Source organism: Coturnix japonica, chromosome 3, assembly GCF_054131305.1.
Source record: "Coturnix japonica strain WE chromosome 3, WE-NBRP24, whole genome shotgun sequence".
Taxonomy (NCBI): domain Eukaryota; kingdom Metazoa; phylum Chordata; class Aves; order Galliformes; family Phasianidae; genus Coturnix; species Coturnix japonica.
The window spans coordinates 33,166,231-33,179,309 of record NC_140665.1 but is presented as its reverse complement, the minus strand read 5'-3'; the positions used below and the strand labels follow the sequence as shown (position 1 = coordinate 33,179,309).

At 41.3% G+C, this 13,079-nt stretch overlaps 1 protein-coding gene across 4 annotated transcripts in view; it reads left to right on the top strand.

The window, feature by feature from the left end:
• Window positions 1-48: 48 nt before the first annotated feature.
• SPAST (spastin) overlaps window positions 49-13,079 on the top strand; it is a 28,876-nt gene continuing 15,845 nt past the window's right edge. Inside the window, exons 1-4 of one of the 4 annotated variants that reach the window (XM_015857604.3) lie at window positions 49-546; window positions 4,143-4,226; window positions 5,422-5,505; window positions 10,346-10,441. In XM_015857604.3, the coding sequence (XP_015713090.2) occupies window positions 141-546; window positions 4,143-4,226; window positions 5,422-5,505; window positions 10,346-10,441 (670 nt within the window). In that variant the 5' untranslated portion in view covers window positions 49-140. Of the gene's footprint in view, window positions 547-4,139; window positions 4,227-5,421; window positions 5,506-10,345; window positions 10,442-13,079 lie in introns of all 4 variants that reach the window. The other 3 variants (XM_015857603.3, XM_015857606.3, XM_015857605.3) reach the window with 3 other exon arrangements.

Below are 13,079 nucleotides of genomic sequence, written 5' to 3'. Positions count from 1 at the left end.
ACAATAGCGGCGCCGGGAGCGCTCCGCCCGGCCGCCGTCAGCGCTCCTCCCCCGGGGCCGAGCGAAAGGGGCGTCGCCGCCGTCGCCGCCATGGCCGGTTGTTGTCAGTCGCTGGCAGCGGGTTATGGCGACGGCGGTGAATGAATTCTCCGGGCGGCAAAGGGAAGAAGAAGGGCTCAGCCGGCTCCAGCTCCGCGCCTCCCGCCGCAGGGGCCTCTCCTTCCGCGCCGTCCGGGCCGGCTCCCCCCGCGCCGCCGGCGGGGGCGGCAGCGGCGGCAGCGGCGTCCCCGCACAAGCGGAACCTGTACTACTTCTCGTACCCGCTGTTCGCCGCCTTCGCCCTGCTCCGTTTCGTCGCCTTCCAGCTCGGGCTGCTGGTCGCCTGGCTCTGCGAGCGCCTGTCCCGCGGCGCGCTCATGGCCTCCAAGAGCAGCAGGGCCGGCGACGCGCCCGAGCCCGGCGGGGCGGCCGAGCGGGTGCGGGCGTGCCACAAGCGGGCATTCGAGTGCATCTCCATGGCGCTGCGCATCGACGAGGACGAGAGAGGTAGGGGCGGGTTTGACAGGCGAAAAACACTCCTCGCAGTGTGACTGGTAAATAGGCTTTAGGGAGGTGAATGCGGGAGTGAGGGTGCTGCACCTGTCTTTTGTGTTGTGGTTGTGGTGTTGTTCTGTGGGTTTGTTTTTTGTCCAGGAGGTTAAAGCAACCCAACCAAACCACTTCTGTACTTAAGTTTTTGATATATCTATGTGAATAACAGAGTCACAGAGCGGTTTGTGTTGGGAGGGGCCTCAGAGCCCACCCAGTCCCACCCCCTGTCATTGCAGGGCTGCCCCCCACCCGCTCAGCTGCCCAGGGCCCATCCAGCCCAGCTTTGTGTGCCTCTGGAGCACCTGCAGCTTCTCTGGACAGCTGTGCCAATGCCTCACCGCCCTCTAAGTAAACACTTCCCCTTTGACATCTAACGTTAATCTCACTGCTTTTCATTTAAAGCCATTCTCCCTTGTCCTACCCCACCTACCCATGTAAATAGTTGATTTCCTTCCTGCTTTATAAGCTCCATTTAGTACTGGAAGGTCACCTTCCATCAGGTCTCTGTTGAGCCCTCACTTCTCCAGGCCGAATGTTTGGCCTAAATACAACAGCACAACTGTCAGCACCCAGAGGCAGCCCTGTGGGTTGTGCGTGTTCTAAAATCCTCAGGGAGAGTCAGCAGACCTTGCTCTACCCTTTTGGCTGGGCTGTCTGTGCAGCCTCCTAGAGAAGCAGTAACACTGACACCCTTGCGGTAGGCCCCTGCTGGAAGTGGCCTGCTGGGCACACTGTCCGAGCTCTGCTGCACTGGGAGTTTGGGAGTGGCAACAGTAAGCTCTGGAGAGAGGAAAGCAGTGTGTGTGCATTGAAGTCAGCTCAGAACAGATGTGGGAGCTCGGTGGTGCTGATGGCAGCTCTGTGCATTGGCCAAGGCAGAATTGCTGGTTTAAAAGCACAGCTATGGAACAGGTGGTTTGGTGGTTGGGAGGGGGAACCTGCACATCTTGATTCATCATTGGCTTGTTTTATGAGTATTCTTAGAGATGTCATGTTTGTGTTAGTTGAGTATATTTACTAAGAAAGCAGACTTTGCAGTCAGTACAGCAAGCACAAGTGCATTGGCTGTGTCACTGAGGAGATTGGTTTGCTTTAATACACAGATTGACTGTCTGCTCTTCTGTTTTGCTCATACCACTGTTGTATGTGTGTACCTTCTAACTTGCTTTTTATTTAAATAGCTTTTTGTAGCTTTCAGTAGAAACAGTTTGTTAGGTGTAGTATATGAAATGGTTGGAATTACTGGATTAGTTAACATAATGTCAGTTACATGGAGTTCTTGCCACTCTGGAAGGTCCACAGTTATGGTATCGTTTCTGATCGCTTACAAGCTTGTATATTGTTTGGAAATGAGTGTTAGTGTTGTGGTATTTTTGAAGTCCAGCTTAGTGCCTTGTATTTCTCTGGGCAGGCCTCCCGCAAATAATGGTGTGGTGGCTGCCAGTCAGCTGAGAGCGGTGGGTAGAGAGCAGGAGGAGTAGAAGTGAGAATCTGTGGGCAGAAAGTACAAGGAGTGAAGGGGAGGGACAGGGGAACACATGGCAGGAAGGCACTCCCTTGGTACCTCCCTGCAAGCAGACCTGTGCCCTGCCAGGTTCTGAGTGATGAAAGCCAGCCCCCCACACACATACACCTACTCTTCTACCTAAATCTGTATTTCTGGGCATGATGTTACATGGTATGTAGTATTTCTTTGTCCAGTTTGAGTCAGTTGTCCTGTGCTGTGTGCACTCCAGCCTTCTCACTGGGGCAGTGTAGTGAGCAGAAGAAATCTTTGAGGCTGTGCAAGTGTTGCTCGGTGGCAGGCAAATCAGGTGTCTTATCAACACTTCAGTCACAGATCAAAACACAGCAGCAGAGGCTGCTCTGAAGAATGCTGTCTCCTTCCCTGTGTAGTGAATGAGTGACTTCTGAAGAGTCTTCATGCCTTTGCCCCTGGGAATGTGTAAGTGGTTGTGTGTGGGCGCAGTGCTGCCCTTGCAAGCAGCTGGGCTGGGGCTCTTCTTTCAGAACTTCCTTCTGTTAGAAGGTGGAGGTGGGATTTAGTGATGTGCTCAGCACGTCTGGGACTGCTCTTCAAAGGAGCAGCGTGACTCAAGCGATAGCAAGGGTGGCTGGGATCGCTTCACATTTCTTTTCTAATGGCTTTAAGCAGCGTTAAGCTTGCACTGCAGCTGACACTATTTCTGTAGGTGAGAAGGAAAAAAGGCTGCAAGAGAGATGGTAGCCACGCAGCTTTTGTTATTTCACTTTGATAGCTTTTCCTTAACAGTCAGGGTGTGTGAGGATGGTGGAAGAAGGGTAGAAATGAAATGATTCCCAAGCTGTAGAGAGGTGCTTCTCCTGCGTTCTTTATTGGTAAAAAGGTTAAGTATGGGGTTAGCTGCACAGGAAAACCTGCTGAAAGTTAATAAAAGGGTTTTCATCTGGATGGGGAGAAGGAATCATCTCAAGGTTTTTCTCTAGAAATGTGTTGAAATATTTTCCTGGCACTGAAATTTTGTAAAAAATAAATCAATAAATACATCTGGGATTGAAGTTATAGAAGGGTTTGAATAAAGAAGCGACGCAGTTACCGCTAACTGGCATTTATGAATACTTTTGTTATCTCCTCTGAAACCAAGGTGATAATATCTGAAGACTTCATTCTAGGTATTTTTTTTCTCCCAGCACTAGGAGCTTCTTAGTGCTCATCAGCACATTAAGTATAACTAATTAAGCCTGTACGCCTTGCTGGAAAGGTAGGCTTAGTTATGGCACTGCTAACTTGAAAAAGCACCTGTCAGTATGCAGCGAGATAGCTCCTGACTAAAGGATATCTATAGGAGGGGAGGAATTATGTAGATCTGAGTTTCTTTCAATAGATCATTTGTTTTCATGGTACTAGATACTGCAGGTGTAGGCATGTTGATGGCTATATTTGCTGTGATTTCCATTTAGAACACTACTAGTACTCTTGTTCTTTTCAAGGCCATGTGTATTTTACTTCGTGTACAAGTTGACATACACCTGTAATGCAGTTATTTAATGATAAAGTGAAAAAAATATATACTCATGGCAAGTGAACTGCTCTGTACAAAACCAAACCAGAAGTAGTATTTGATATCATGTGGGTAGTACCTCAGACTCATCACTTTTCTTCTTGAATTTCAATGCCTCTAGTGTTACTTGGGTATTAGGTATCCCTGGAAGATTAACGTGCTTGTCTTGATTTGATGTTCCAGAAGGAAATAACCCACACTTCACCATTTCTGTTGTAAATATGTGTAGGTTTCTTTCTTTCTCTTCCTCCCAGCTGACAAGGGGAGCAATCTCTTTGAGGTATATGAGGTATGTTCTAAAACAGGTGTAGGTGGTTTGAGGCAGGTGTAATAGGTGTTGTTAATAGAGAAGCTTATTTGGAGCTAAGTAGATATGAAGCTGACTGTGTCCCTTTCAGAATTTTGTCCAAATAAATCTTTACTTTACTTACTTTATGTGGTGTTATATGGAAGCATTCCTGAACTTTAATCCGTTACACAAAATAATGGGTTCACTTCCTTTTTAAGCAGGACAAAAGGAACAAGCTGTTGAATGGTACAAGAAAGGAATTGAAGAACTGGAAAGAGGAATAGCTGTGTTAGTTGTTGGTCAAGGTAAGCCAGTTTTGAGTTTGGTGAAAAAGACTTGCTTTATTGGTCAGTACTGGTTTTATGGCTTCCTCAAAATGAGATATAATTGCTAAATATGGTACATGCTAGGAATGGTTTGTTGTTTCTCATTCTAGTTTAAGCTGTAGGTGAGCACTGGTCCATTTCTCTATTCCGCTTTAATGCTCAGGTCTGTAATGGAGTTCTTGCTCCAGACATTACAAAATAATCGACTCGTCTAAAAAAAAAGTTGTAAAATACTCAATTTGTTAATATTTTGGCATTTCCTTTTATGTGTTTTGATTTGTTTTGCCAAAGCTGACAGTCATGAATTAGTTCATGTTCTCACTTATTCAGATTTTTATAATCTCTTCAGTATAAACAAGGAAGAAACAGTAAAAGCCGTGCTGATTTGGATCTAAAATTGCATTTCTGGATAGTTTATGCCAGAATATCTGAGCACTTCCAACAAAGGAAGTAAGCTCTCTGAGTATATGGAAACATTTTGAGCTGTAGCATAGGAACCTGTATATGACACAGAGAAATAGTAGTAGTGAGGGATCTCTGTCCTCAAAAATAATATAAAAACAAATTTAAAAACCTCTGGGGCTGCTTTTGTACACTGCTGATTTGTTTCTCTGATGTGTTCAGAAATGTTTGTGAGCAGTAAATGCTGGTGCTTTACTTGTGCAGCATCACCATTAGCGTTTGGTACAGCCTAGACTGTGTAGCTTAAAAAAGTTCAGCTTGAACAGATGTTATTTTCAAGAAGTAGTAATATTTATATGTGGAACTCTGGGTATTTTGAGATGTAAAGGGACAGAGTCAACTGAATTTAAACCTCTTCACGTTATCATAGTGATTGTTTTTACTTGCCCCTTAGTCAGTTTTCAGGCTTCTTAAAAAACCTATTTTATTTGACTGCTTTTTAGAAAAATGTTGTGGAGAGGAGTATATATTAGGTCAGTGTGAGAGGTAAAAGAATAGATGTCTGCCTCTCTATGAGCAGTATTGTAAAACACTGTAGCAACAAACTTCAAAATCTTGATTAAATGGAAAACTGCATGAGTTATGCAATGACATTTCTAAGTGGAGGGGGTAGCTAAGGAGTGGGAGGAAGAAGGGGGACGGCTGGATGTCAGTGTTTTAGCAGTTTAAAATGTTAATTTGCCAACTGTTAACATGGTCTTTTTGTTGTAAGGTGATCAGTGTGACCGGGCTCGGCGTCTGCAGTCTAAAATGAAGACAAATTTGGCAATGGCCAAGGATCGTTTGCAGCTTTTAGGTACCAATTAAAATTAATGACTTTGGAAAGTTTCGTTATTTGCACAACTTGTTGTAATCCATTTTTGTAAGATATGTCTCTGTGATATTTGTAGCGGAGGAGTTATTGTCTGTAGGATCTCCTGACTAAGTAATGTTTTTCAATGCCGTTGAGTTTTGAGATTTCCTGCCTTTAAAAATAGGTGTAAAAGTTACTGAGGAGTCTTTATAGCTTAGCATTCTGAACTTCTAAACTGAGGGAGTGTTGTCAATGTTGGAGTTGGTTTAGGATTTCTGTATCAGCGCTGTAGTAAAACTCATGATATATTGTTGATCATGGGAAATTAGTGCAACTTTTTCCTGAAATTTAGTTGTCACATAAAATATTCTGATTATTGGGATGTTCTGTAGTAATAAATCTTCAGTATTAAGAAGACCATAAGCTTGTGAAATACTAATTCTTGTAATCTTTATCTAGTAGTGTTATATTTTAAGTCTAGTAGGTAAAATAACTTCTTCTTGGAAGGATAACATTGCCTAATTTTGGCTTTATTAAAATTGAGTGGCTTATATAAGCTGTTAATGGTCAGACTAAACAAGGAGAATTGGAAATGGCGTCTTAATGTGCATGATACAAAGACAAAATCCATCCCCTCAGCCCACAAATCCACAGCTTTTTGTAGTGTATCCTCCAACATGAGAATATTGGAAATGTGTTTAGTCAATGAAGTGGAAATAAGGATGTTTAGTGTTCTTTTAGGGAGAACTAACAAGTATGCTTGAGTTTAACTTGCATGTCTGTGTCTTTCGTCTTGCACTGTGATGTTTCCAGTTCTATAAACTCACTCTCTTAGGAGCATGTAGAGCAGCTGGGAAAACTAATGATTGTTCTTCTGCTTACACTTTCTGATTCTTTCATTGTAAATGGTGATTGGCAGAGGTGTTATGGCAGCCACAAGGAAGTGAGTCCTTTTTGTTCCCCTTGTATTTGGGTGTCATCCAACCCTTTTCCTCAAAATATGGAGGAAACATGTTGTCAAGGTTCCAGCTTCCTTGTTTTGCTGTAGGTTTTTATCTGTAAAACCTTTTTTATGTCCAGGGAAGTGGCTGTGTTGTTTTGTTGGGCTTTTATTATACTCAGGTGAAATCAAGCTGGTATCTTCATCTTTTCTACCATATGATTGCGTGATATTTGGGTTCTCCATTCAGAGTGCAGGTTGAAAGGTAAATGGGTAGAAAAGTGTTTATTGCATAAGTTGGGGTCAAATACTTTTTTTCTTTAGATATCACAGGCTTGGTACTTAGTTCAACTTAGTGCAAACTGAAGAACCTAGATCTGCCTCCAACAGTGTATGTGAGAGCAAAGCTTAACAAGGAGCAAGTGAAGTCATTTGCCCTCTGTGAAGGAGATTTTCCAACTGAGATACATTCTACAAGCTTCATCATGATGGATCTATTTGAGGAGTATTTGTTATAACATATAACGTACTTTTAAGTATTTTAAAGCTTTATTTAAAAAAAAAAATTACATGTTATTTAATGTGGATTTGGTAGAAATTTAAGGTAATGTAGAGTTGAATTGCAGGTGTGATTCAAAATGTAGCTCATTACTTTTAGTAACATACACCTGGAAGTTTTCTAGTGGCTTGTAGATGCTTTTGCAGCTGGACTAAACCTGTGGCAGTTGAAGCAGTGAGGATTCAGGGAGGTGATTTATCCATGAATTAAGGAGTAAACTTTTTCTCTCTTGCCTTTGAGTTTTCTTTATTTCTTAATGGTACTTTATTTCATGAGCTAGCAAGATAAAACAGGCTTAAGGCAGAACAAAATACTTGACAATTTTGTCTGTTTGACAGACAAAGATGCAAATGCAAATTGCTAAACTGAAGTTTTATTCAGTCAATCTAAGGGATGTCAATAATACAACTTAATTTTCACTTTATATATATGGATTTTAACTGTCACTTAGAAGTACTCAGTGTTCGTCTTTCAAAGTGTGTTGGGTCGTCAGCAGAAGGTGAAGATGATGGTATTGGTCTTTTAATGTTTGACCAAGAGGATGTAGCTACTTACCTGTTTTGATCCCTGTTGCATCTTGAGTGTAAATTACTGTATTGAATTCTGTTTAAAGCTTTATTGTGACACAGCTTGGAAGCTGAAGCAGGTGTGCTCTGGGGAACCTCAAGGTGGCTCAGTCTCTTAGCCAGCAGAACTCGCTGTTGCCACTGGACTGCCAGGCAGGGGGCCTTCAAATCTGACCCCTTGATGTTGGTTGATGCCCCCTTTTTTGGTAGGGATTTGTGTATTGTGCTTTAGGGGATGTTAGCTGTGCAGCTGTTGAGGTGAGTGGATAAATCCTGCTCTGATAACCTTCACAGACCTGATCTCTCCTGGATGGCTGATCATCAAGTTAGAATCATTATACTTGACACATTCAGGAGTCACAGGAGGTTATTTGTTATCTATGATCAATACATAAAACTTGTCATTTTTCTGTTGCTTAAAATGGATAACTGCAATGTCTGGTACAGCACAGGTCGATTCTAGTGCTGGAAGTGTTTAGTAAGAATATGTATTCTCCCATTTTGGAGAGAGATTCTGTTTGGGGACAGGTTGTTGTCTGCACAAGTGCATTTCTGTGTACTATGCATGGAGTAAGTTATTCTGGTTGAAAGATATACATGGCGCATAATTTAGATACCTTTTATCAGTCTCCTATCTGGTAGTTATTCTGACCTGGTGTGGACGTGAGCTTTAATGGACGCCTTTTGTGTAACCACACTTTCTTGGAGGTGATGGTGCTTTTGCTTTGGAGTTGTGTTATAACTGATTTCTACTAAAAGAAAACATTAGTTGGAATGTTGCATAGGTAAAAGGACAGCTGTGACGGTGTTGGTTTGGTAGGTTTATGCCAATGTTGTATCATTAAGGAGAAATAATGAGTGAGATTCAATAAACCCTTATTAGTCTTCCCAGTTTATAGGAAGAAAACATTAAAATGAACAGTGATAGAGTCCTGAATTCCCTGAGATAATTTTCAGTAGCTTGATTTATTTTCCTCTTTACTCTGGAGGACTCTGCAGCTGTTCTATCATTGAAGAAAAGTGTAATATGCCGTATTCAAATTGCATGTTCATATGTAACATGCTGGGGAGGAATTGTGTGAATTGAAGGTGGACAGCAGTTGGGCTGCTTGGTTGCTGTTGCAGTTCTGGAGTTCTGAAGACATGGAACTGTTCTGGAAGGGCAGCAATTAATAAATATGGTAAAACTCCAGGCTGAAACTGCAGTATTGAAGCAAATAGCGTTTCCTGAATTCCTACCCAAGCCAATTGGTTTTATACTTAACTCACTAGGGGCTTTTTCTATGTACTTCCCACCTGGGCTGCATCATTGGGGAGGGAGTAGACCATTCTACCTTCTCCTTCAGTTGTGCTGTGCCCACTGTGTTCTCAGCCAGTCATACTCAGGGAACGTTTCTGAGCAATGAGATTTCAAAGCGTGTGCTGGTTTGCAGGTGTTGCTGTGCAGCCAGCATTCTTGGTTCTACACTACCCCCAACTCTTCAATGCTTTCAGCCTGCAACAGAATAAACTGCGGGTGCATGTACTAATCTGGACTTTGTATTTTCATGCTTTCCTATGATTACTAACTTTTCACTCTAAATTGCATCTCATTCAATTTAGACATTATTCTGTGTACATTAACACTTTACACTCAGTAGTTTTAAAGATAATTCTTTGGGAAGCTAAGATGTAAGGAGCTGTGAGCAGGGAGAAGAAAAGGAGAAAAACTGTAATAGATGTAGTGAAATTAAGGAATTGGTTTTGCTTATTGATTATATGATCTGCAAGCTCTGAATGGTGATTCTCCTTCTATCCAGCATGAGTGTTTTCAGCAGAATTCAGCTTCTTTTGTGTTAAATTCCTCTGTGTTGCCAGAGGACCTCTCTCTTCTGCTAGGCTGCCTGTTTTCCTGCAGCTTCTTTGTGGCAAAGTGTATTTTATGGTTGTTTGCACCCAACTCTGCCCCTTTTTGTAGAAGCAAAATAAAGGTGGGAGAGCTTGTAAAGGGGCTGTGAAGTAAGGGCAGTGGTTGAAGTGGTATTGGTGAGCTGCACTGAATTGATGATCCTGAGACCTAATTCTTGGTTTCTGTAGGCTGTAGCTTTACACCTCTTTGATTTGTGCTTTTGCTAGTGACTGGGAGTTCTTATCTTTCTCCTTAATCTTTGATCTTATAAATCTTGCATTTGGATGTTTCTGAAGTTAATACTCTTAGAGAACGCAGCTTGCATGACAGTATTATTGACTGACTTTTGGGGCAATAATAATTCTAAATAGAAATCATGAAAGACATCTTAATGATATCTATGTGGCATGTTCCTTGAATCAGTGAGGTTGTTGTGAATGTAGGTGAATGTACTGATTCAGCAGAACACTTAATGTGCAGTAAATTGAAGACTCCTTGCAGTTGGTCAGAAGTAAGGCCGTGGGGAGGACTTGGAGGAGTGAGTTATCAGCACAAATCTTAGTAGATGAAATTAAATTAATCCTGACCACTGCTTTTGGCAAGCAACTGCAATCACTAAACTGGAAAGATTGCTTTAATGAACTCAGCAAGAAGTGGCTAGTTTTTAAGCAGTTTTCAGTCATGTATGCACTGACAGCATTTTCTTACTAGCTTGCTAACTGTGTAGAATAGATAGAAATACTCCTTTTATTTTTAACCCGATATTGAATGTAACAAAGCCAAAGTTGACATTTGTGTGCTCAACATACATGAGTTTTCTTGGTTCATTTTTGTTTTTTTTTTTTTATTTGTTTGTTTTGTCCTTTCCCCTCCCTCTTTCTACTGCATAGAGAAGCTGCAGGCAGATTTGCAAATTTCCAAGCCGCAAATGGAGGTCTATAATGACAGTACTAACCTGGCATGCCGCAATGGACATCTCCAGTCAGGTGGGTTTGGCTCTACCAGCACCTAACTATTCAGGGGATATTTTCCAGTTTCTGGTATGTTACAAGGAAAAATATGCAATGCTATGTTCTGGCCCTACAAACCCTTTAAAAACCTGTTTAGTATTTCTGTCTTTAAAGACTATGTAAATACATTCTATTCTTTCAAAGTCTATGACAGCATTGTTTTATTTTGTAGCATGCAGTTCTGTCTTTAAAATGACTGTCCTTGCATCCTCTTTATTAAATCGAGTATTAGAGTTGGAAACTACTTATGAATACTGCATTTCAGGAAATAATTTGTTATGCGCCTAATAGAATTAAACCTGTTTTACAAAGTGTCAAAAATAAATGTAGTTTATGTATTGTGCCTACGTGAGCAGCTCTTCCATTGGGATATAATAAGAATTAATGTACATTTGCATTAAGTTCCTTTAAAATTCAGAGATTTTAAACCTGCAAAAGCATTATACAGTTAAGGTGGGGAGGGGAAGAGATGAGGGGACAACTGTTTGGTTTTTTTTTGTCATAGAAGTCTGCACTAGGAGTACTAAGCTCTCAGAAGCAAATACCTGTTTGTGTAGAAGTAGAGTTGCTGTAAGGTGTGTAAATTGTCTTCAAGCAATGTTATAAGCTGGCAGTCATAATCATGACTGCCATAATCATGGTCTAAATGAAAATTTATACGATAGACTATGATGTGAGGTTAAGTAAAATAGTGAGCTAAGGAACAACAGAATTCACAGGGCTTGTCTGCTGGAGTAAAGAGCAGTATTCAGGTTTTAGAGTAATTATACTTGAAACTTATTGTAGACAACATGATTTTTTTTTCTCCATTCCATTTCTGGTTCTTAAGTCTTTTTCCAGCTTGTTTTTGTACGTTCTGATGTTTGAGGAGTTAAATTAGTGGCACTGTTCTGTTCAGCACCTGTAGACCTTGGTATGGGGTATTTTTGTTGAAGTGTTATTTATCAAAAAGATTTAGTAAAAATGGCTCTCGGGCATAATTTCTTACTTAAATTGAATTTGAGAACACATTATCTTAAATGATCTAGTACATCTCCTGTATTTTCACCTGACTGGCAGAAGATTGAAAGGATGAATGCATACATGTGTACATCCACGAGAGTAGGTAGCACGTTCCATCTGATTCAGTATGAACAGTTTTTCTTAAAACCCATTCCTTCACATGTTTTGGTACCTTTCTGTCAAGGTCTCAAAATTGGTTGGTGCAGGAGGAGGTTACCCTGAGCTTTATTTTCTGTGAAGACTGTTAACTTCTGTTACTTAAATGTGTTAGTACAACACCATTGGTACCTCCTGGAGACAAAGAAATGTTTTGCTTGTTCTGTGACAGGTGTCTTTATTTACAGAAAATTCTGTAACAGAATTGTTCTGTAGCACTCATTGTTGATAAGCATTTAGAAAGTGGTATTGGTGAGCTCACCTATGTAGATTCATGCTTACAGTGATTTATGGAAGTTGGATGAGTGAACCACTTGTTCCGAACTGTTCTGCAAGGAGCAGAGAAGCAGCTGTGAAGAGCATTTTTTTGTTGTTTTTGTGTTGTGTGTCTCTTCCACTGTTTGTAAAGATTCCCTTCTCATTCCTCCAAGGCTGCTGCTGGGGTTGGAGAAGCTACAGGCTGTGTCAGATGGGTGCACTGGAGGCCTCCTGATGGAATTTCACTAACAGGGAAACTTGCATTGACTCAACTATGTGACAGCTGAGACAGGAGGATTGAAATAGTTAGGTACCAAATATCTACTGACTGATCACCTTGAGCAAGGCTTCTAAAGGCTTGTTGTATTTCTAATTACCTAGTAAAAGATACATTTCACATTCAGAATTTGTACAAGTCAGATTTACCCAAAGTACTGGACCTCTTCTGCAGCTGTGAGATCCCTGGAAGTGCCCCAGAGGTCGGCCCGTTAGCAGCTGTGGCCATTCCCTAGTAGGCTGTTGCTGTGTGTGCTCAGTCTCCCTCTTAGTCTTGTTCAAAAGAATGTGTTGCTTCTGCAACTTGCTCTTAAACTAATGTTTCAATTCTGCTTTGGTCTCTTGATCATCTTGCCATTGTGCTTTCTTAACACATTAGGATAAAGTTGGTATTTTCAGTGACAACTGTACTGGAAAGAATTAAACTACATGAATAAAGTAAAGCAGCCAGCTACTCGGGGGTAGGAGGGCTGCTGTTATTGAACAAGCAACGGTACTGAGCCTGCAGGTTTGGATGTAAGCTTTGTTTTTGTACCTGCGTAAAACATTTCCTGTGCTCTTCCCTAATTAGACCAGGCTTCTTCTGAGTGCAGGGTTTCATTAGGTGTGATGCACAGTCATTCACATATTTAACGTCAAAAAAGGGCTGCTTAGCAATGGAGTTGAGGTGTAAGACATGTTTTCTTTTATTTGCCTTTAACTTCTACGCTCTTCTAAAACTTTATTTGTATCTTAATTCTGCTTGATATTATATTCTTACATTTATTGCACACAATTTGTGTATTTCCAAACTGATAGCGACTTGAGATTCTTGCTTCTTTCAAAGTGCTATTTGTGTCAGCCTTCTAGATTGATATACTTGATTCTAGCACAGGTGTCTGTGAATCCCTCCTTTACATTTGTTTTCTAACTTGCCTGAACC